Source organism: Saccostrea cucullata, unplaced genomic scaffold (genome assembly GCF_032062105.1).
Source record: "Saccostrea cucullata isolate Sc308-1 unplaced genomic scaffold, CSIRO_AGI_Scuc_v1 ctg10686, whole genome shotgun sequence".
NCBI lineage: Eukaryota > Metazoa > Mollusca > Bivalvia > Ostreida > Ostreidae > Saccostrea > Saccostrea cuccullata.
This window is the reverse complement of record NW_026924184.1, coordinates 1-22,639: the sequence shown is the minus strand read 5'-3', so window position 1 is coordinate 22,639 and position 22,639 is coordinate 1. Positions and strand designations below refer to the sequence as shown.

At 34.9% G+C, this 22,639-nt stretch overlaps 2 protein-coding genes and 1 long non-coding RNA gene across 3 annotated transcripts; 1 reads left to right on the top strand and 2 right to left on the bottom strand.

Annotated features, from left to right (window-relative positions):
* Positions 1–6,776: 6,776 nt before the first annotated feature.
* LOC134265923 (uncharacterized) lies at positions 6,777–10,153 on the bottom strand. The gene is made up of 3 exons (XR_009991862.1): positions 10,091–10,153; positions 7,419–7,546; positions 6,777–6,855 (listed from the first exon to the last, which is right to left on the bottom strand). It is a non-coding gene; the product is annotated as an uncharacterized LOC134265923 (long non-coding RNA).
* Positions 10,154–12,446: 2,293 nt separating this feature from the next.
* On the bottom strand, positions 12,447–15,140 carry LOC134265925 (uncharacterized). Its single transcript, XM_062748136.1, has 2 exons — positions 15,052–15,140; positions 12,447–14,495 (listed from the first exon to the last, which is right to left on the bottom strand). Exon 2 carries the CDS (start codon positions 14,460–14,462, stop codon positions 12,447–12,449), a length of 2,016 nt encoding a protein of 671 aa, XP_062604120.1. The 5' UTR covers positions 14,463–14,495; positions 15,052–15,140.
* Positions 15,141–18,282: 3,142 nt separating this feature from the next.
* Positions 18,283–19,502, top strand: LOC134265924 (uncharacterized protein K02A2.6-like). Its single transcript, XM_062748135.1, has 2 exons — positions 18,283–18,452; positions 18,899–19,502. The coding sequence occupies exons 1-2, from the start codon at positions 18,283–18,285 to the stop codon at positions 19,500–19,502; spliced, it is 774 nt and encodes a 257-aa protein (XP_062604119.1).
* The last annotated feature ends 3,137 nt before the right edge of the window (positions 19,503–22,639 follow it).

Here is a 22,639-nt window from a genome sequence, read left to right as displayed (position 1 = left end):
TTTAATTATACCTCAAAGAAACCCAAGTCTTGATATGAGATTTTTATCAACTTTATTTCACTTGTCAAATACATAACAAGTCTTTTCTCTTATTGACCAATCACGCGCCAGCTAGCATTTTCTCCTTCGCACAACCTTGGGTGTCCAAAATGTCTGCGCCCATGTATTTGTTTATGTAGGGGTTTTTCCTCCACAAACCTCGATGTTTCCACAAAGTAACATTATCACATTCTAACAATAACTGGGACAGATATTTATTCACTTCAACGACCTTGTCATTGGAGTGTGACTAAAATGGGTAGCAAAAAGTCCGGTGGGCCGGATTTTCGATAACGAAAACCGGGTTTTTTTTATAATTACGAGATAAATACTCATTCTTTCTTTATGAAATTTACAGACATAGTTTATAACTATATGTTTTGCCTTCGCTGAGAATTTTAAGTCAAAATGTTGTGTTTTTCGATGATTATCGCCGATTGTCCTTTTCCAGGTGACTAAAATGGGTAGCGAGCCCGGTTTACTCATTTTGGCGATTTTAAGCTTAATGCATCGAAAGTGTTTGTGATATTTGCATTTAATGGTTGTTTATTAACTTTAAATAGTTAAATTGTTCAATCATTATGAAATCAAATGTCAATTATAAGGTTTTTTGTCGTTTTTCATAGACACCGGGACAGGTCAAAACCGGACGCGTTTGCCCGGGACAAATTAATAATTCCGGATTGCCAGAGAAAGAATGTAGATTTTTTAGTCCCTGACCGAGATACATCAAAGAAATAAATTGGAAAAAAATAATTGAAAAATGCAAATCAAAAAAAGAGTCATTTATATTTCAATTATTTGTCATTCTCTGCTAAGTATTTCGGAAATAAAAGGGTTTTCCCGGTTGAACGTGTCCGGTTTCGACCAGTCCCGGGTGTTCAAAAAAATGCGTATATTTTCAATAATCGCGATTTATTACTGCAACAGTTAAATGTTTTAGGTAGTGTAAGTTTAAAACCAAAGATTTAAATGAAATAATTGTAAATATGCTGCCGAAATTAAGTTTAAATCGCCAAAATGAGTAATCCGGGCTCGCTACCCATTTTAGTCACCTGGAAAAGGACAATCGGTGATAATCATTGAAAAACACAACATTTTGACCTAAAACTTTCAGCGAAGGCCAATCCCAGAATAATAATCTATGTCCGTAAATTTCATGAAGAAAGAATGAGTATTTATTTCGTGATTATTAAAAACCCGGTTTTCGTTATTGAAAATCCCGGCCCGGCCCGGGTTTCGCTACCCATTTTAGTCACACTCTTGTCATTGTACCGAGGTCCCGAACGTTCGGAATACCTCGGTAACAATAAACCAACCACAATATGATTAATTTCATAAGCGGTAATCAAGAATTCTGCAAATGATCTAATGTCACGAGCCAACCGCTCTGGTTGATCTTCGTGCGTTAGGTCATTTCCACCAATCTGAATAAAAACTGAGTGCGGTTGAAAGGAGTAAAACACTTCCATGAATTTTCGTGACTGGATGCATTTCTGCCCTGGCCTCAAAGTTCCGCCACTCAAACTCGCAAATTCAACCTGTATCTCGGTTCAAACAAATCCCATATTATACCAACCCAATGCTCTTTCTTTGAAAAGAAATGATTCTAACCAGTGTACAAATGAATGACCAATAACTAGAACCCGATGAACCATGATTATTAATTACTGAAATGTATAAAACAGATAGATAGAGAAATGATATGGGTGGCCTATACCTTCTGAGATGATTCTAAAAAATCCGTAAGAATTGAAGGTAAACTGGCATCGGGTAAATTGAATTCTTGTTAAGATTTAGGTGCGTCCAGCAGCTCTTAAAACAAAAAAGTGAATAATTGAGATACCTCTGACCAAGATAGGATTTCAGTATAGATTACTTCAATCTGATTGGCTAATTAGCTAATTGGATTAATCAAGATGGCTATTGCATACACAGTATCCATGCCATGCCAGGTTGCAAATTCCATCTGTTGACATGTAATTATTCACCAGATGCCAACAATAAATGATGCCCCCCACCTACATGTCTGGTGGCTAATCTAAAGACCTTAATCATTTATGTTATCAATGAGTATATAATTATAACAACAGTATCTTATTACAAAATTTGCTGCCAAAAATGTTTTTATTTACAATAAAATAGGTTACTTTGAAATTATAAAGGTGTGATCTTCTTTATATACAGTAATTCCGACGGATTTCCAATGGACAATAAAAAAGTATCTTTATAAGCCTACTATTTTTATGTTTATATAAGGTAGATTTTATTCAAAAAGTTCTTCATGATCAGAGAAAAACAGTTGCTGCGGTAACAAATCATAATTCAGATACTCAGTTTATCGACTATGGTAAATTAATGATAATGAATAATAATTAGGTTTACTCATAAGTCGACTCGATTTATCAATGAACTCATGTCACAGGTTGTGAAAAATCAATTCTTATCCGGGACTCGACCCTGGAACCTCTAGCGTACCAACACAGCAATTTTATTTTTTTTTTGCTCTAAACCCGATATATTGTTTTACTTTCACGCACCTTTGAACATGTAATACTTAACATTAAAGATATCAGAGAGCCTGTCCGCAATTTGACTTTTCTCTGACAAAAGAGGATAAAGGCCAGTTAAAAACTAACTGAGTAGGATCTTTTTTTTTAAACGAGGCTTCTCGCTAAAACTTTGAATAGTGTCTACTTGATCCACACAGAAGGCAGGAGGTGTGTGTGATTCATCACCAGGGGATGTTTTCTCCCCTCTCCAGGCTTTCGCGTTTTATGCCCTCTTCGTCTTTAAAGGTTTTTGGAAATCAATCATTGTTTGATTTCTTCTTCCTTCACCTCGGAAATTGATACCACACCACATCTTGGAGTTCTATTTCACGGAAGCTCAGTCGGTAGAACGCTCTCTCCGTGATCGGGAGGTCGTGAGTTCGTATCTTGGCCGCGACTGACCTATTCGATAAAATTGATAGCAATAGTTCCTTCGCCATGCGCTCGGCACTTTGAAGTGAAAGTTACTGGTTCTTCGGATGAGACCTTAAGAACCGAGGCCTCGTGTCAGCACGATAAATATCCCTCACTGCTCAATGTGGCCCTGAGTGCCGAATAAAGGTAAACATTTGAAGCCATTCACCGGCATACGGTGACGTCTCCATATGAGCGAAAAAATCTCGAGAGGGACGTTAAACAATATTCAATCAATCAATCAATCTTAGAGATCCATTATCACTCTGATCTAACTTTCTATATCGGTTCAAAGCATTTTTAGCTTCCTTAAGGTTCCTTATCTCTGCACCGTGGGATAACTTGCAATACAGACTTCGCCCGTTATTCATTTTTAGTAGATAACCCCATATTTCCAACTATTCTGGATTGTCTCTAGCAAAACCTATCAATAGACAGTGATTCCTTATACTTCAATATTCTGTGAGAAATAAAATTGTTAAATATAGATTTCAAAAATACAGTAACACTAGTTTATAACGAAGTATCTTGGACATGTGAAATTACTTCGCTATTTCTGTATGCGTTATACATGTATCTGCGTAAGGAATATAGCTGTGGATTCAAAATTACTTCGTTATATCCGTGAATTCGCAATATTTGTGTTTGTACTAAAAGGGTTTTACTGTATCTGAAAGATTCTTAGTACATTTCAACACGTGATAATTTATACTCGCCTTCTGGCGTTACATCAGACACAAACAGTTCCGCACATGGACAGCTGCATATAATTTTGGGAAAATGCGCTTTAATATCAATTCTATGTAATTATCAAACAATATATATAATGCTTGGCCACGCTACATTTTCAATTTTAATGAAACTTTGTGTGTACTCACATTGTCACATCATTAATCGTTTTATATTTTTTTATTTCAAAAAATGTCTCGTTGCCATGGTAACGGCACCTATTGTTTCCCCTGTAAATTCTTCCTTACTTACTTCCTTACATTTGACCAAAAAACGTGATTTTGCAGGTTTTCCTTAATAAAATGAACTTAAAAGAACCAAGAGACTGTGAAAAACTACTTTTGTTTCAAAACTACTATTATTCCTCTTTAGTATAACAACATAATTTTTTTAAAAATTTAATTCTATACAATTGCTTAACAACGCTTTTCTTTGGGGATTTTGGCATTTTGCCAAATTGAGAAAATTACCATTTTAGACCCTTTTTCAAAGCGATTTTTTAATATTTTGCACACTGATTTGAAATTCATGAAACAGTGCATTGCATAGATGGTATATAAGTTCGTTTAAACAAATTAAAATATTTATGGGACATTTAAATATTTTTTTAAAAAGCTGATGAAAAATTGCCCTAAAATTTGCAAAATTTCCGTATTTCAAGGAACATATGCACATTTCATTAAGTTCATATAGAAAAAGAAATGTTCCTTTCTACCTGTTTTGGTGTCATTTACAGTAAAATTAGTCCATATCTAGGAGAAGTGTCATGTAAAAATATTCACATCCCATTTCCAAGAGCATTAAAACATGTAAATCTGTTCATATATAGAACTGTGAACACCTGCACAAAATGCCCCCCCCCCCCTTTCCGTAAAATTGACAATTTTGAAGTACATATAGACTAACAAGGGCATGTTTCAAGTTTCCTGAAACTATCCCTTTAGATTTAAACAAATATGAAATAAAATTTTCAATATCCATTCTCTGTTACTATGAAAACAGGAATGCAAGATTTGTTACCATGGAGACAGGAATACCAGATTTTTAACAAAATGGCTGCGTTTAACAATATTCCCAAAACTACACTTCTTTACTCTTTTATAAAACCTGTGTAATGAATTAAATATGAATGTGAACTAAATTTTTTGGCATTTTAAATTTGCATCTTTATGATATTGCAAAAATATAATGCATTTTGAAATGCTGTGTCAAAAAATTGCAAAACCTTGTGGCTTTTCCTTTTTAAAGATTTGGACAAACTTGAAAAATTCTGAGATGAAACTAAAACAAGCAGGACATTCATAATATTTTACTCATTTCAGCTTGTTACTTTGTATACTTATTTATTAAATTCATGGGCAACTGCAAACCACACACACTTTGAACGAAGTCAAAAACTTATTCCCCCTTCTGATTTTATACCCCCCGCAAACGAAGTTTAGGAGGGTATATAGGAATCACCTTGTTCGTCTGTCTGTCCGTCTGTCTGTGCAATCGTGTCCGGTCCATATCTTTCTAATGGATAAACTTGGTAGGTTCTCATTTCACACAAAGATTGCCCATGACCAAAGAGTGTCTCATGACTTCGAACAAAGGTCATTTGGTGAACTTCAAGGTTACTGGAAGAAAAATTTCATAATTCGTGTCCGGTGCATATCTTTCTTATGGATAAACTTGGTAGGTTCTCCTTTCACACAAAGATTGCTCATGACCCAAGGGTGTGTCATGACTTTGACCCAATGTCATTTGGGGAACTTCAAGGTCACTAGAAGAAAAATTTCATAATTCATGTTTGATACATATCTTTCTAATGGAAAAACTTACTTTTGGAAAACCCAGTGGGGGGTATTTTGTCCCGTTTGGACAGTTCTAGTTTCTTTTAAAACTTATGAAACACGGCTTTAAACTTGAGAAAAATTACATTGGTTTAAAAGAAATCACATCCTCTTGGGTAAGTTATCTTGGATTTAAACATAAATATCAAACAATGGAAAACTTTATACATAGTGTTTGGCATATAATTAATAATTAGGTTTGCAATTGAACTTTTGTATTCTGTAAAGTCAGTTGAAAAAATGCCCCCCCCCCCCCCCCATGAGACACTGTCCCCCACAAGTATCATTTTAAGGAAGTTCTTCCTTTCATTTTACTAGGTTCCTGCAAACATCTCATCACACCAACTATATCAATCTCCTTTTTTCACATGTAAATATAAATTCTGAAAACAAAAGAACTTTTCGTTTTTTTTTATTTTTTATATATGCAACATTTAGAGTACATGTATTCTCAACTACGGTACTTATCATTAGATTTACGTGACAAATTTTACTGTTTCTGCTAGGGCTGTCACGGTTCCAAAATTTTTCGGGTTGGGTCGGTTCTGATTTTTTTAGGTTCGGTTTCAGGTTTTTCGGTTCGGGTAGGTAATGGAATAAAAGCTTATGATTTCTATTATTTTCAACAACAACAAAAATATTTTCATTTAATCTTAGAAATAGCAACATAATAACTAGTTTAAAGTAGCTTCCTGACTAGAAAACAATTGTACCAAATTATTTAAATCACCTTATACTGGCAATGTACTAACAAATCTCTCGTTTTTGACACCATTTTTATAGTAAAACCTACTCTATTGTACAAATCGGAACCGGACCGAATTCCGGAATAACGGGAACCGTACCCGACCCGAATTAATTGTTCCGCGGTTCCGGGTCATTTCGGGTACCCGTGACAGCCATAGTTTCTGCTGCTTTGAAAATCTTGTCTCTGGATTTTCCACTGTAGAGTTTTTGCTGGTCAGGCAAGTACCGGTAATGACCTACATTGACATACGCAAGTAACACTGATAATTAGTTAATGAGAATTATGCTGAGTTGAGTTTTTTGGCAAGGTACAGGATAAAACTTGATAAGTTCTAAAACATATTGTTATACAGCATAAGATTTGAGGATGCCATCACATAGTATGATAAACATGTTCCTATTATGTTTGAACTTTGACATCTCAAACACTGATATCTTGAAGACAGTGGGTACAAGTGGGTACAAGTATGTTGAATTTGGTTGGAATTCAGCTTTCACTTGCCTGGTTTCAAACCTGAAATATGGCATCCCTTCTGAACCTGCAATGGTAAATAATTCCTGCACTTTCCAATATACACCGATTTCAAGCTAATTAAATGTGTATGTAATCCTTTAGAAAGTTGTTTTCTTTATTCTACATGTAGTATAAGAATTGTTCTGTTACTGGACAGGTATTAAATTTTGTTAAAAAAAAAAAGAAGAAATAAGCAAGGTTTGAATTTAGATAAACTGAAATATTTTTTAACAATTTCAGTACATATTATCAAAACAAACTTTGTAAAATAATAAAAAAAAACAACTTGGGTCATGTTTAAATCAGTAAATTTAATAACTTTCTCCGAGTATTTCTTAATTTTTAATTCAAATTTTGCATGAAAATGAAATTTGAAGTGAAAAAAATTTGTATAGATTAATAAGGATAGTTTCAGGAGGGCAGACTTTTGAACATCACAGAAGGTTTACAATTTCTTAATATTCTTGAAATTTATTAATAGCATCATTTGCAACTAAATTATGCCAAAAAATATATACAAATCCAGGCATCCATTTTTTGTTTTTATCATCTACCCTTAATTTACTTTCATATTTTAAGAATGGTTACCTTGAAAAGAACAAAATCTAGACTGTCCACTTTCTTGCAGAATGCACTTGAACTTCAGTCATGGCCTATTTGGTCCTGTTTTGGTTTACTGGTCTTACTTTTTCTTTATTCATCTCATATGGTAAATCCTTTGATGAAAAAATTATGAAAATATTATTTTCCTAGGAACATGATCAAAAGGAAAATTCATGTTATTCATACACAGACATGTTCATGTGTGTGGTCATCTTACCAGTAGTGAATATTTGCCTGAGTATCAAATAATTTGTTTAGAATATTACAAAACATGATGGTCAGTGTGTATAAAACAAATATCATTATAAATCAGAGGTGAATATTCTACATGTGCATGTATATAGTTTTATTATACCCTCTGCTTAAAAAATGGGAGGGTATACTGTAATCGGTATGTCCGTCTAGCTGTACATCCAGCTGTCTGTACTTCCGTCCGTCTGTTACACTTTAGGGTACCCATCTCTTATTATCAACAACTCCTCTTATACCACTGATTGAAATTTAATGAACCTTTCACCGAATCTTTATTACATATATATATATATATATATATATATATATATATATATATATATAGAAAGCACAAAGAAATTCACTTTTACATGGATACCCACTTCCGCCCCAGCCCGGGGTTGAACTCACGACCTTCGGAATCTGTCTCCTAGCAGTGCAGGAACAGCGCACTAGACCGCTCGGCTATCTAGGCAAGTCATAAAACTTGCTTTCGATGCCGATGGAATTCTCGCGGCGCTGTCCTACACTACACGGTCATTGAGAATAGAAGTGAGATACAGTTATTTGGACATTAGTTTTAACAGAGGATTGTTATCAATACATGTTGTAATGAAATTAATTATTATTTATAAAGCACATTTTACAACAACTCTTAAACTAACATAACTGCCCTAAGTGAAGAAATATTAATATAGAAAGCACAAAGAAATTCACTTTTACATGGATACCCACTTCCGCCCCAGCCCGGGGTTGAACTCTCGACCTTCGGAATCTGTCTCCTAGCAGTGCAGGAACAGCGCACTAGACCGCTCGGCTATCTAGGCAAGTCATAAAACTTGCTTTCGATGCCGATGGAATTCTCGCGGCGCTGTCGGCATCGAAAGCAAGTTTTATGACTTGCCTAGATAGCCGAGCGGTCTAGTGCGCTGTTCCTGCACTGCTAGGAGAACAGATTCCGAAGGTCGAGAGTTCAACCCCGGGCTGGGGCGGAAGTGGGTATCCATGTAAAAGTGAATTTCTTTGTGCTTTCTATATTAATATTTCTTCACTTAGGGCAGTTATGTTAGTTTAAGAGTTGTTGTAAAATGTGCTTTATAAATAATAATTAATTTCATTACAACATGTATTGGTAACAATCCTCTGTTAAAACTAATGTCCAAATAACTGTATCTCACTTCTATTCTCAATGACCGTGTAGTGTAGGACAGCGCCGCGAGAATTCCAGCGGCATCGAAAGCAAGTTTTATGACTTGCCTAGATAGCCGAGCGGTCTAGTGCGCTGTTCCTGCACTGCTAGGAGACAGATTCCGAAGGTCGAGAGTTCAACCCCGGGCTGGGGCGGAAGTGGGTATCCATGTAAAAGTGAATTTCTTTGTGCTTTCTATATTAATATTTCTTCACTTAGGGCAGTTATGTTAGTTTAAGAGTTGTTGTAAAATGTGCTTTATATATATATATATATATATATATATATATATATATATATATATATATATTGCCATTGCGCACCTCCTATTTCACTTTTTGATCCGACACATATTTTGGGTTTCCCGGCCACAGTAAAACATGGACTTTGTCATTAGTTAAAACCATATGGGAGGCAGGGGGTATCATTAAGTGAGCTCATTGCTCACAGTACTTCTAGTTAAATTTTGTTTTAACACTAATACATATGTGACAGTGTACATATATATTTTCTACTGTTTGCTATTTGAAAAGATTATTATTATTCACACAAAATTGAACTATAGATTACACTGTATACAGTACCGGTACTTCACAGACGAATGAAAGTGTCTATATAAACAAAAATAACTCGATAAATATATCCAGTGCATTCTTAACCTAGATCTATTTTGTCAATACATATAGTACTGTTTTGGATATATATGATAAATTTAACGTTTAAATGATAAAAGCTATTAAATAAAACGATGATATCAAAACAAACATGCTGTTTTTCTATTTTCTGCTTATGAACATGACATGATCATATTTTGCTGATATATAGAAAACTATTAAAAAAAACTTAGCTACTTTATGCTTATTCTTTATTTATAAAGATAAATAATGTTCACTTAAAAGTCTCTCTCAGCACATCATAAAAAGTAAACCCACGGAATGGCACAGATTGTATACAATCTCAATATAGACATTTATATTTCGGGGGGGGGGGGAGTTCAGCTGTATCAGCAAGTAATGTTTATATGCTTTAAATTCATTTTATTAATAATAATTATTAATTCATTAGTCAAAAAATCAAACTGTCAAAAGGGATAGTTCGCTTGATTTGATAAGGAATCACCACTGACCAATAACGTTACCGGTAAAACAACTGTGTATTGTAAGGCAAATAAAATTAAGAAAATATGCATTGGTTAATCTTGGTATTTTTGTAATGCTCAGTATATACATAAATTTACCTGCTGTCTTCATTGTTTAAGATGTCTAGCCTTCTTTTCTTCTTCCAGACTGTAAAAACTTTGATGAGATCTTTCCGACTTTCGCCAGAAAATGTTCATGTTCATACACATTGTACCTCTAAACGTTAGAGAGTAGTTCAAGGGAAGTTATTATGACGCAAAAAATGCTTCAAAATGTAGAAAAAAAAGTAATCTTTACCCTTGAATTTCTTTTACATCTTTGAATCTCCCACCAATAATTTACATATTTTGATATAATCAAATATCAGCCTTTCATAATTAATTATTACTAAATTTCTAATCAGTGTGCCTTTTTTGTTTTAAGCCTCCAAAAACTCCACTAAACCAAGCACATATCTGATATGTTATAATATGTAAAATGGCCATTTACTATTGAGAGATTAAATTAAAACTACAGATATAATTACTATAATCTGTAGTATTAAATTTAAATAATGAGAACATATTAAGTTATCCCTTTTCATTTCTGGACACAGTTTTTCCTGATAAGTGCATGTTTTTCAAAATTGACGAAATTGAGGAATTGCACCCCGTTTCTATGGCAACCAAGGGTCTATTTCATAAACCCACTTTAGATTTTACAATTAATGACATAGTTGTTTAAAATTATTATAAAAAAATCAAAATGTTTTTCTATGTGTGGCCAATCAATTTTGATAATTACAGAGAATTGATATTAAAAATTAAAAAAAAATGCACAAATTGCTATCTATTTGCATTACATTTCAGTAAGATAACATTAAGATTTCAACTTAGGACATGGGAAAAAGAATTCAAATTTGCTTCACACATGAATTGGAGAAGAAATACAAATTAAAGGAAAGCATTTTTATTGGAGAAAAGTTTAAATGATGATATGTGTGTTTTAACAAATTCGTTATATTGTAAGCTCCCTGGGAATGGCCAAGCTTAAGTCAGGGACGCTACAAAATAAATACTGGTAGTACTCCTGTACTAAAATCCTTGTTCCTCTGGCTGTAGAGAAACATAAGATTCTTCTTGGTCTCAACAATATTTATTAATCATAAATCAGTTCTCATTTCAAGAGGTACAATAATAAACTTTGGTGGCGTAAACCGGACAGGCTACTATAAAAAAAGGGGGTACAATGGATATACAAGGATTATCCCCACAGTTAATTACAATTATCTAAGTGTCCAGTGTGTTAGGAGATAATTGTTGATCATTTTCTCACCTTAAATCACAATTGTAATGCTGTATAGAGGCTACGGTAAAAATATGGGCGGATCTAGGATTTGTCTCTTTGAAATATACGCGCCTGACAACTCAGCAAATTATCTGTTTACATAATGAAATCGGCCCCTATATATTACCCTCGGAAAAGGGTCACATGACTAGATTCAACCAATAAAAATGCGTACGGCGATGTTCCACCAATCACGACAATGTACGACATCATACAAAATGAAAATCGTGTCGAACTGTAGGACAAAATTGTCGTACAAGATGGATTATAAACAAACCCAGGAACTAACATGAGAAAAGACAAAATAATCAATAAATATGGATAACAAAAGATGTGTCTATAATAAGTAAGTAAACGATTTATCTCTGAAACTTATAAATTTCACATAAATAAACTTGCTGAGTATGCAGACGATATGGCGGGTGGATAAGAATATAATGCAAGTAGAAGACACATGTAATAAGGAATAATAATGGTTAAAATGAATAGTAGAACCCACAATAATATTTAACATAATAAATAGCAAGTAATTATGCCTGTGATATAGCAGGAATAACAAGTTTGGTAAAATACAAAACTGTGTACATAGCATGCGCCAATATAATGATTGCAGACAGAATGTAAACAAGTGGCATGACAGCAGATGATTTAAAGTATAACAGCTTAACCATACATGTAGAACTGCTAAGATAATGACTGTTAAATCAAGATACATACAGATTTAAGATGAAAGGTAATTAATTCATGGCAAGTAAAAATAAATACAAAATCTAACATTCTCGGCCAATGTTTTCACAACGTTTTGACACACGTGTAATATCATTACAAGTAAAAGTTAAAGTCCACCCACCCAATAACTATTACATAGTACAACAACTTAAATTATAGACATCTGACAGGTCCTTACAATATTTCTTAAAGAAAAAAGTAAATATCTCAATTATCTGAAAAGAAATATGTACACTATTAGTAGTATAATTTAAAAGAAAACATAGGCCTACATATACAGGTATAACAAATAAACCTATTCGAAAACATTAAATACATCATTAAATCATATAAAAGAGTGTCCTACAAAATGTTTTAAATGTAAGCAAACTCATTTATTCCAAAAACAACGTCAGATTGTTAAATTGGAATAGTATTTATTCTAAACAGTGTTGCTTCCTGAAGCTTTTGAGTTGGAATTTGTTGTAAAGAATATCGATAGGACTGGAGAGATTCCATATAGTCCCCACATATTTGTTGGCAGATTCCCAGCATTTGCAATGAAATATCTCTGAGGGGATTCGGTACATAATCCCCGTCGTCATAGAGCAGAGTCTGTAAATCACGTAGAGATTGTTGTGACCTGACTGTGTCACCAAGTCTGTGGTGATTCAGTATAAACAACATGTGTAACATCACTAGAGGTGGGATTTGTAATAAAGGTATGCCATGATTCTTACTGATCTTCTGCTCTAACGCAAGTTCATCTATGTAAGTGTACAAACAATATAGCTTAATATCTCTCACTACAGCTCTCCTCATCTTAGTTCCCGGGGTATTTCTTTCCATGTAGTGTCTGTACATTTCTACATTAACATGAACGTCATACACAATATATGGCAATGACATCCTGTCATGTGCTTTATGTAAACAACTGAGTGAATCATCATAACTTCGTTTTCTGTAAACGTACATAGCAAGATACAGAATGTCAGATAAAGATCCAAACTTACAAGACTGTTTTAGCAATGTATATACTTTTACCTTATAGAAAACCTTATTCCGAGTTTCATTTTGATACATTAAACGCTCTAAGTACATTGCAATATTCCTTAGCACATTTGATGTGATGCATTGTAAAGAGACTGTCTCATACGATGTAAGCCTTTTCCTAATTAAACTTTCTATCTGCCTCATGTAAACTGCAAAATCCTCAGTACTTTTAACTTCTTGATTTAATGCATATAATTCTCTAAATAAGCTTATATCCAATTGAGTAGTTGATAAAATACTGTTCTCGTGGGTAGGGATTCTACTTGTTCTGTTCAATATAGCAATACTGAGACAAGGTCGAATTGTTTCACTCAATAGTAGACATGATATACCTTTACAATACAAATCATATAACTGACTGAACAGTGAGGTTTGCACAGAACCAGTGACTTTCACTCTAAACATGTTGTTTTGTGGAATAAAAAAGTTTGGACATTCCCCAGTATATACCATGTATATCAGCAATTTAAAGCTTTCCCAGAAACATAACAATAAGTTATCTGGTGTCCAAGACAAGGAAGTATTTTTCTGTATGACCCAGAATACAATAGTTTTTATGAAGTATGAGCACAGAACAGATGTATTAGGCTGACAATTAATAACTTCTTTCAGAAAAAATTTGAAGAGACCATAACACAAAAACTGACAATGATTCATTGAATGAACAATTTTTTTCTCTGCTTGAGAGAATGAGATTCTCCATTCTAGTTCGTTTTCAGGTTTGCTTCCGATCGGAACAACATGAAATCCTCCGCTTAATATATCTGATACAACATTCTGATCTGGCCAGCCCCGTTCACGACATCTCTGTATCCATGGTAGTGCTGACGTAGGCCAGTGATGTGATTGGAAACATAATGCATAGTCAGTCTCAGCATGTTGGAGTACGATAAAGGTAGAACAAGGTCCATGAGGAACAGCAGGAGGAAAATTCGAGGTTTTTAAGAATCGTAAATTGTTATCTCTTAATAATGTACTTGAAATGTAAATATTATTACCCATGACTACACAGGAGGAATTGGTTACTGTGTCATTTGATTGACTCATCAGCTTAAGTCTGGTAAATCCCGGTGGTAGATCATCACATTCCATCAGAATCACAGTGTGTTGTGGAATACGGTAGAGACTGATCTGGGAGGGATCACATATCACCTTGTGGTCTGGAGGCCATAACATCAGATCAAAATCAGAAGTCCTCAGTTTGAATCCCTCACGTTGACTCCCGCTCATTATTCGATCTAATCCTCTCATAATATACACAGGTCTCTTCACTGCCTCCATGATTTCCGTCACTCCTCTCCTCATCCTTACCTCTGTAGGAGTCCCTACTTCATAACAAAGTCCCACGTATATCACTTCTGACAGGCGAGGTATGTGATACATCTCGATATATTATGAGAGTCAAAAAGCACACGTCTGAAAAATAAATGACTTCATGCTTAAAGTTTTTTCTGTTTATTTTATTTAATTTATGGAGAGAGTCAGCTTCATTTTATCTGGAGTTTTGTTTTATCTATATTGTATCAATTTTTTTTTTATTTTTTGTGCAAAGTGATCAAAAATCAAATGTTATCAATATGAGGAGAGCTTTGTCACATGAGCAAAAACATTACTCTGATAAATAAACCTGATAACATTTTATATTAAATGAGAATAAAATATTATAAAATAGATATACCTAATCTTTAATTTTGTAAATACTCAATGATCCGTAGTGATAAAAAACAATGAGCACAATAATAGTATTTGAGAAAATGAGGCACGTAGATTGAAGGGCAGGGTATAATGGTGGTAAATGGCATTAAGTGATACATACATTATTTGGAGATAACGAACAGTACTTTTAAAGGGATACATGCATGCACCGAGGTGGAAAAAAACTTATTTCATCTTTGTGTTTGTCAATAGAAGATTGAGTCTTTTTACATAGTAATAAAAGAGCCTTTTATATATGTATTAAAACATCACCTACCGGTACCTGTTTCCTAAAAGTCCCAACAAATATCTTTTTTAAATGAAAAAACGCCCAACAAAAATTCTACTTTCGGTTTGTATTTTGCTTATCATCCCTTTACCTGTACTATATTTTTGGAAATCAATGACAAATCAATATCACTATTTTTAGCAATAGGATAATTTCCATTTCTTTATATGTTTATCACATAACCTTTAAATGGAGAATATGTTATTTGATAATTGACTGAAATGTTTGAAGGAAAACGTCGAATTATTCAACCTTTTATCAACGTTTGAATAAAAAGATTTTGAGTAAAGGTATTTTGAGTAATTTTTGGAACGCAAGACTTAACCTTACATTTATTAACAAAGAAGGTTATATCTTGCCTTGCAGTACCATGTTTATTACGACGGCGTATTCGTGCCATATTGACAATGTAGAAAAATAAATAAAAATCGTTTCTATGATTTTTTTAAATCGTTTGAACGATTTCGAAAATCGTTTGTACGATTTATAAAATGGTTTGAACGATTCAAAAATCTTTTGAACGATTCAAAAATCGTTTGAACGATTCAAAAATCGTTTGAACGATTTAGAAAATCGTTTGTGCGATTTTTAATATCGTTTGTACGATTTTACAAATCGTTTGTACGATTAAGAAAGTTGTTTAAACGATTTTCTATATTGTTTGAACGATTAAGTAAAGTGGTTCAAACGATTTAGAAAATAATTTGTACGAATTTTTAAAACGATTTAGGAAATCGTTTATTCTATCTTTCATATCGTTTGTACTATTTTTAAAATCGTTTGTTCGATTTTTAAAATCGTTTATTTGATTTTTATAAATCATTTAAACGATTTAGGAAATCATTCGTACGAATTGTTAAAATCTTTTGTACAATATTGAAAATCGTTTGTACAATTTCTATTTCAAGATGGGTTTCACTTTTTTGGAAATTGCACAGTGTAATGTGTTTAAATTGGGGTCGGGCTCGGGGCACTAAAAATATGGAAGAGAAGCTTCGGGAATAAATGTCGCATGTTTATAAATCATGTTTTGACTTTTTGGGCCAAGACTAGGGCCTATTGAATACATTGACGACGAGAATTCGGAACGCTTGAATTCTCTTTATCGAAGAATCAACATGACCCACATAGAAAAAATCGGTGAGTTTAATGAAAGCACAGAAAGCTTCGCGAATTATGTGGAGAGACTTGAACATTTTTTCGCGGCAAATGAAGTTAAGGACCAAAAGAAAGTAGCTGTATTTTTGTTGATTATTGGTCCAACGACTTATGGAGTTTTGAAAAATTTAGTGCAACCGACCCTGCCGAAAGAAAAGAGTACAAAGATTTAGTGCAAATGTTGCGGGGGTATTACATGCCCAAACCGTTAGTTATTTCTGAAAGATTTAAATTCAATAAGAGAAACCAGAAGGAGGGTGAAACTGTTTACTCGTATGTAATTGAGTTAAAGAGGCTATCTACACATTGTGAGTTTGGAGAATTTCTGCCTGAAACACTTAGTGATCGACTGGTTTGTGGGTTACGGTCATAAGCAATACAGAAAAAGTTGGTATCAGAGACGGATCTGGATTTCGATAAAGCGGTCAAGATTGCGTATGCCATGGAAACGGTTGAAAAAGACACCTTGGCATTTTTGACTCCTGAACCAGGAATACACAGTGTGGAAACAAAATATTCAGGGAGGAAATCTGAGAACCGAAAGAAATTTCAATGACAATATTCGGAGGAATGTTACCGATTTGGGAATAACCATAACCCGAAGGAGTGTAAATTCAAAGACAGCAAGTGTTTCAAGTGTCAGAAAATTGGCCATATAGCAAAGAAGTGTCACATGAAAAAAAAATCAGAAAAATCAACACTGTTTGTGGCTAAGCCAGATGATGAGACATCAGATTCATCAGACAGCATTTGTTCTATTTTCTGTACCAGTGAAAAAGACCATAGCAGAAGGAAGTTGACGGTGAACATAACAGTGGGAGATGAAGAGGTAGAATTTTTAATTGACACCGGGAGTGTTCGTACCATTGTATGCGAGGCAGTTTACCAGAGACATTTGGAGCATTTCAAGCTCACAAAAACAGATACTGTACTTCGTTCATATACGGGAGATGAAATCGGGCTGCTGGGAGTGTGTCATGTTCCTGTAAAGTACCGGGATCAAGAGTTCGTTGAGCTACCATTGCTAGTTGCCCAAGGACAGTGACCAAGTTTATTGGGGAGGGACTGGCTGTCAAAAATAAAACTTAACTGGCAAGAAGTCTTTGCAGTCAGTATGAATGAAATGGAGACCCTAAGGAGAGAGTAAAGTGACCTATTCCTGCCAAGCACAGAACCAATAAAGGATTTTAAAGCACAGATAAGGTTGAAGGATGACGAATATCCAATATTTTGCAAAGCACGCACAGTACCCTATGCTATTAAAGAACAAGTAGGAATGGAACTGAGAAAACTAGTTGAGCGAGGTGTTCTTCAGAAAGTAAAAAATAGCTCCTGGGCTGCACCTGTAGTGGTGGTTCCAAAGGCAGACCAGTCAGTGAGGATTTGTGGAGACTATAAGATGACAGTTAATCGGGTTTTCAGTAAGGAGCAGTATCCACTGCCCAACACAGATGACATGTTTGCCAGCTTAGCAGGTGGAAAAAAATTACAAAATTGGATCTAAGTCAAGCTTATTCTCTGCTAGAATTGGACAGAGAATCTCAAGAATGTCTAACCATTAATACTCACCTTGGACTCTTTCGATATGCCCGGCTATCTTATTGATTTAGTTCTACAAGCGCAATATTTCAGTCAGTTATGGACCAAGTCCTTTAGGGATTAGATCATGTGGTATGTCGAATAGATGACATTCTCATTACAGTGGCGAATGACACTACTCACCTGAATACGCTTCGAGAAGTATTTCGACGTTTGCGAAATCATAACATTAAATTGAAAGCAGAGAAGTGTGAGTTTTTTGCAGACCAAGTGGTTTATATGGGGTTCCTGCTAGATCACAATGGAGTGCACCCAACAGAAGAAAAGGTTAAGGCCATAAATGATGCACCTAGACCTACTGGAGTAAAGGAGTTAAAAGCTTTTCTTGGGTTGTTGAATTACTATGGTGCTTTTCTGCCAAACTTAAGTACCGAGTTAAACCCACTCCACAAGTTGTTAAAGAAGCATGAACCATGGAATTAGACGGCTGACTGTGAGAAGAGTTTTAATGTTTGAAAAAAGATGATCACTGAGAGTAAACTTTTAGTGTTTTATGACTCCAAGAAACCTTTCCGATTATCGTGCGACTCATCTGCCTATGGAGTTGGAGCAGTAATATCGCATGTAATGAAAGATGGCTCAGAGAGACCAATACCTTTTGCCTCCAGAACACTGAGTGAAACCGAGAGACGGTAAGCTCAGATATAAAAAGTGGCACTGTCTTTAGTTTTTGGAGTAAAGAAATTCCATAAGTACTTGTTTGGACGCAAATTTACATTGGTAACAGATCACAAACAGTTGTTGTCAATTCTGGGACCAAAAAAGGGCGTTACCCCATTAGCTGCAGCCAGAATGCAACGTTGGGCATTGATCCTGGCTGCGTATCAGTAGGACATTCAGTACAAATCATCTGAACAGCATGGTTATTGTGATTCCTTATCGAGATTACCACTACATGAGACAGAACAGGAGGATACAGAAGAAGGAGTATTTTCATTGGATATGTACTTACCCATCTCCGGTCAGGAGATAGCTATAGCTACCCGAAGAGACCCGATCTGTCGAGGGTGTATGATTTCACTCTGAACGGCTGGCCAGCTCATGTAGAGGATTCTGATTTGCAGCCTTTCTTTGATAGACGGAATGAGCTTACACTGGAAAAGGGATTGCTCTTGTGGGGGATGCGAGTGGTTATTCCGGACAAGTTTAGAGGTCGCTTGTTGCTAGAGCTGCATGATGAACATTTAGGAACGTCTCGCACAAAAGCCTTAGCCAGGGGGTATCTTTGGTGGCCTTATTTAGACAGGGACATTGAAGACATGGTTGAAAGATGTTCAGCTTGTGCATCTACTAGAAACACTCCAAAAGAAAGCCCCCTGCATCCTTGGATTTGGGCTTCTAGACCAGGGCAACGAGTGCATATAGATTATACAGAATATAAGGGGCAGTCCTTTCTTGTTATTATCGACAGTTTTTCAAAATGGCTGAAAGTCATGCAGGTGAAGTCCACCACAAGCAGCAATACCATAGAAAAGTTAAGAACATGGTTTGCCTCAGTTGGAATACCCGAAGAAATAGTGAGTGACAATGGGCCCAAGTTTACATCTTGTGAGTTTCAAGACTTCATGAAGCACAGTGGAGTTAAACATACACTTGTACCGCCCTATCATCCTCAGTCAAATGGGTTGGCTGAAAGAGGAGTACAAATTCTAAAAAAAAGCATGAAAGAGGCAAGATTTTGATGGTCATAGATGGTCTCTTCAGCAGCGCCTTGCCAACTTTTTGTTAAGGTATCGCATAACTCCACATAGCACTACTGGTACATCGCCTGCAGAACTATTTCTTAAGCGCCAGTTAAGAACCCGATGGAGTTGCATTAAACCTAATCTTCGGGAGTCGGTGGAGGAGAACAGCAAAAGATGAAAGAACAACATGATGGTGGACAGTGTAAAGTCAGGGAATTTCAGGGGGGTGAACAAGTTCAAGTGAAAACAACTATTCCAGGACAAAAATGGAAGTGGATATCTGGTGTGATTCATAGAAAGTTGGGACCATTAAGTTATCTTGTACGAGTTGGAAAACGCATTCGCTATTGCCACATAGATCATTTATTATCGTCGTCTGCTACGATGCTGGAGCCGGAACTTACACCGCTGCCGTTTGATGTAGAGTTACCCTCTTTTAAGGAGCCAGGAATGGATCGGGCCTTAGTGTCTCCAGATAAAACAGGCAAGGGAACTCCTGCGATGGTGGAAACTCAATAAAAACTTGCGGACTCTGTAAACAAGGATACCAAGGTGCCTGATCAGACTGATGCAGTGCCGGAACGTCGTTATCCACTCAAGATGAGGACACCCACTAAAAATTTGGACTTATTGAGCGAAGTCCTTGGTGAACTGTGCTGCATGTTGCAGTTCTTATGACAATGCAAAATTAATCATTACTTTGTTTATCCAAATAGGATTTATTCATTTTTTGTATTTTTTATTATCTTTTTGTGTAAAAGGGGAGGAATGTAATGTGTTTAAATTGGGGTCGGGCTCGGGTACTAAAAATATGTAAGAGAAGCTTCGGGAATAAATGTCGCATGTTTATAAATCATGTTTTGGCTTTTTGGGCCAAGACTAGGGCCTAGTGAATATATTACACACAGATCCTTTCGCAAACTAACCGAGTCTTTGTTCGTTAACGAACGTTTAAAAGGACAACAGCTAAGTTGGGTTTGCTCATACGTAAATACAAATCCGACAAAGGGGATGTAGCTCTTTTAATGGAGGAAAAACTTGAGTCCTGTGGTCAATCGCATGGATACAGGTGGTTGTACTAGAAAGCTATTATGACAGGATTTACCGATTCTAAAGAAGATATTCGATGTCTTCTTTCTATACAACATCCGGAGGGAGTGTGTTTAAGGAAAAGAAACAGATTAGGACGAAGATTGTACACAAACAAAGGTCCAAATTACGACAAGCGATCATAGAAACATTGTTAATGTAATCATGATATGATGGTTTCCTAATTATAACATTACAACAACATTCACAAAGTTTTATTAACAAGATACAATTTATAATAAGTGTTTCTGTACATGTACCTGTTATGTTATAGTCAGCAGCGAAGGAAATTCTCTTTGTACAACAGGTTTACCAGGGTTTTTTTTTTATCCAATACGCTTCTGTTCCAAATCAGAAAAATGTCATATATCTTACCCTATAGATTTTTGGTTGTTGTTGTTTTATGTGCTATATACATCATTAATACATGTGTATAATGATCTAAATTTTGATGTAAAGATTTTTTTTCAAGAATGGTCATATACCCCGGCCTCAGTTGCGGGACACTAGACATTTCTACTGACTAGAAATAGAATCTTAAAGCCAATTGTACTCGTGTATAACGTCACGTGACCGGATGCAGCGCCAATTACAGATGAAAGTGTCAACATAACGTGATGAGTAAGAGTGAATCAATATCAAGGGAATATTTTACAGAGATATCAAACAAGGAAGATTGTATACATGTTGATGTAGCCACATTTTTTTTTGAGAGATTCGTGGTCAACAGTGCATGGGCATAATCCTAAATTTAAAATGTGAGAGTTGCTTGAAAGAAGAAGATGCAACAGTTCATAAAAACGCAATATATATAATTTTCATACAATAAAAATCTTTTATTGAAGTACAATGTTATAGTTCGTTTTAGATACATACCTATTCCAAAATAACTTCGTGACCCTTGGTATATTAATTAACATATTCAGTACCACTTTGTAGCAAAGCGTTGGTAAGAAACATGCAAAGTGGCTATCTGTTTGACATTAATGTTCCCAACATACTACTATCCAGTCTGGGACCTTGGTACAAATCAATATAATTTTGTTATCTGTGTCTATTCCTTAGGAATTCATTTTGTTAATGTTCGGACCTGATACACTGTACCACCTTTGGAATTTGGAAGGGTCTCACTATATTTGTATTATATTTAGCTATTTGTGAGGCTCATTGGTTCATCACTGTTTATTATCTTAATCTTACCATTCGAAACATTAAAAGATGTAAGTGCATTATTAATCAATTGACAACTTCTATACGAGCAAACGAGTAAATAATCAATTGCAAATACGTTTGATATATGTACAATTTATTAAAAAGTTAAAACAGCTGTATTGAGAGAATAATCCAAAGCCTTTCGACCCTCGCTGATTCTGATGCTTTTGGATGATACACTTTTGTTATTTTGTCAGACTGTAAATTAATCTCTTCAGTTTAACATTATAATTTGAATTTCAAAAAGATTTAATCAAGGAATGAACATTCATAACACGCGTTAAATTCATACATGACAAATCAAGATAAAAATAATTATAAAATAGCTGCTTATATAATATAATTTATGGAGAAGCAATCACCAGTCAAACGGACACACATGGCGTAAAGCATTCGACTGTTTGCGTATTTTGTGTCATTCGTAGACGATAGGAGTAACCGAGCAGTAAGGCAGATGTTAAGTTTTCATCATTTATTAAGGAAATAAAGGCATTGATCTATAACGAACAAAGTACATTGTAATTCTAAATTACAGAAATTATGAAAATAACATATGAGATAATTTACCAACAGTATACGTTTAAGAAAAAAACTGAACTCTATGAAAATTTGTGTACTGTAAACAATTCAATTGAAATCGCACAGACTCATTACTATCTTTCAGTTACAATTTTGAATGCATAAATACAATAAAGTAAAAAGTTTGCAATAAAAATAATTACGTAAATCAAATCTTTATATGTTAAGGAAACACATAATCAAATATATAAGTTACGTACCATTAGGTGTTTGATGGACACTAGATTATAAATGTAACCCCTATCTTGAAAACT

Bases quoted from the DNA above. Each gene is read 5' to 3' on its own strand.
- LOC134265925 (XM_062748136.1), bottom strand. From the start codon at position 14,462: ATGTATCACATACCTCGCCTGTCAGAAGTGATATACGTGGGACTTTGT.
- LOC134265924 (XM_062748135.1), top strand. From the start codon at position 18,283: ATGATCACTGAGAGTAAACTTTTAGTGTTTTATGACTCCAAGAAACCT. The intron at 18,453-18,898 runs GTAAGCTCAGAT...TTTCTTTGATAG, and splicing joins CTGAGTGAAACCGAGAGACG to ACGGAATGAGCTTACACTGG.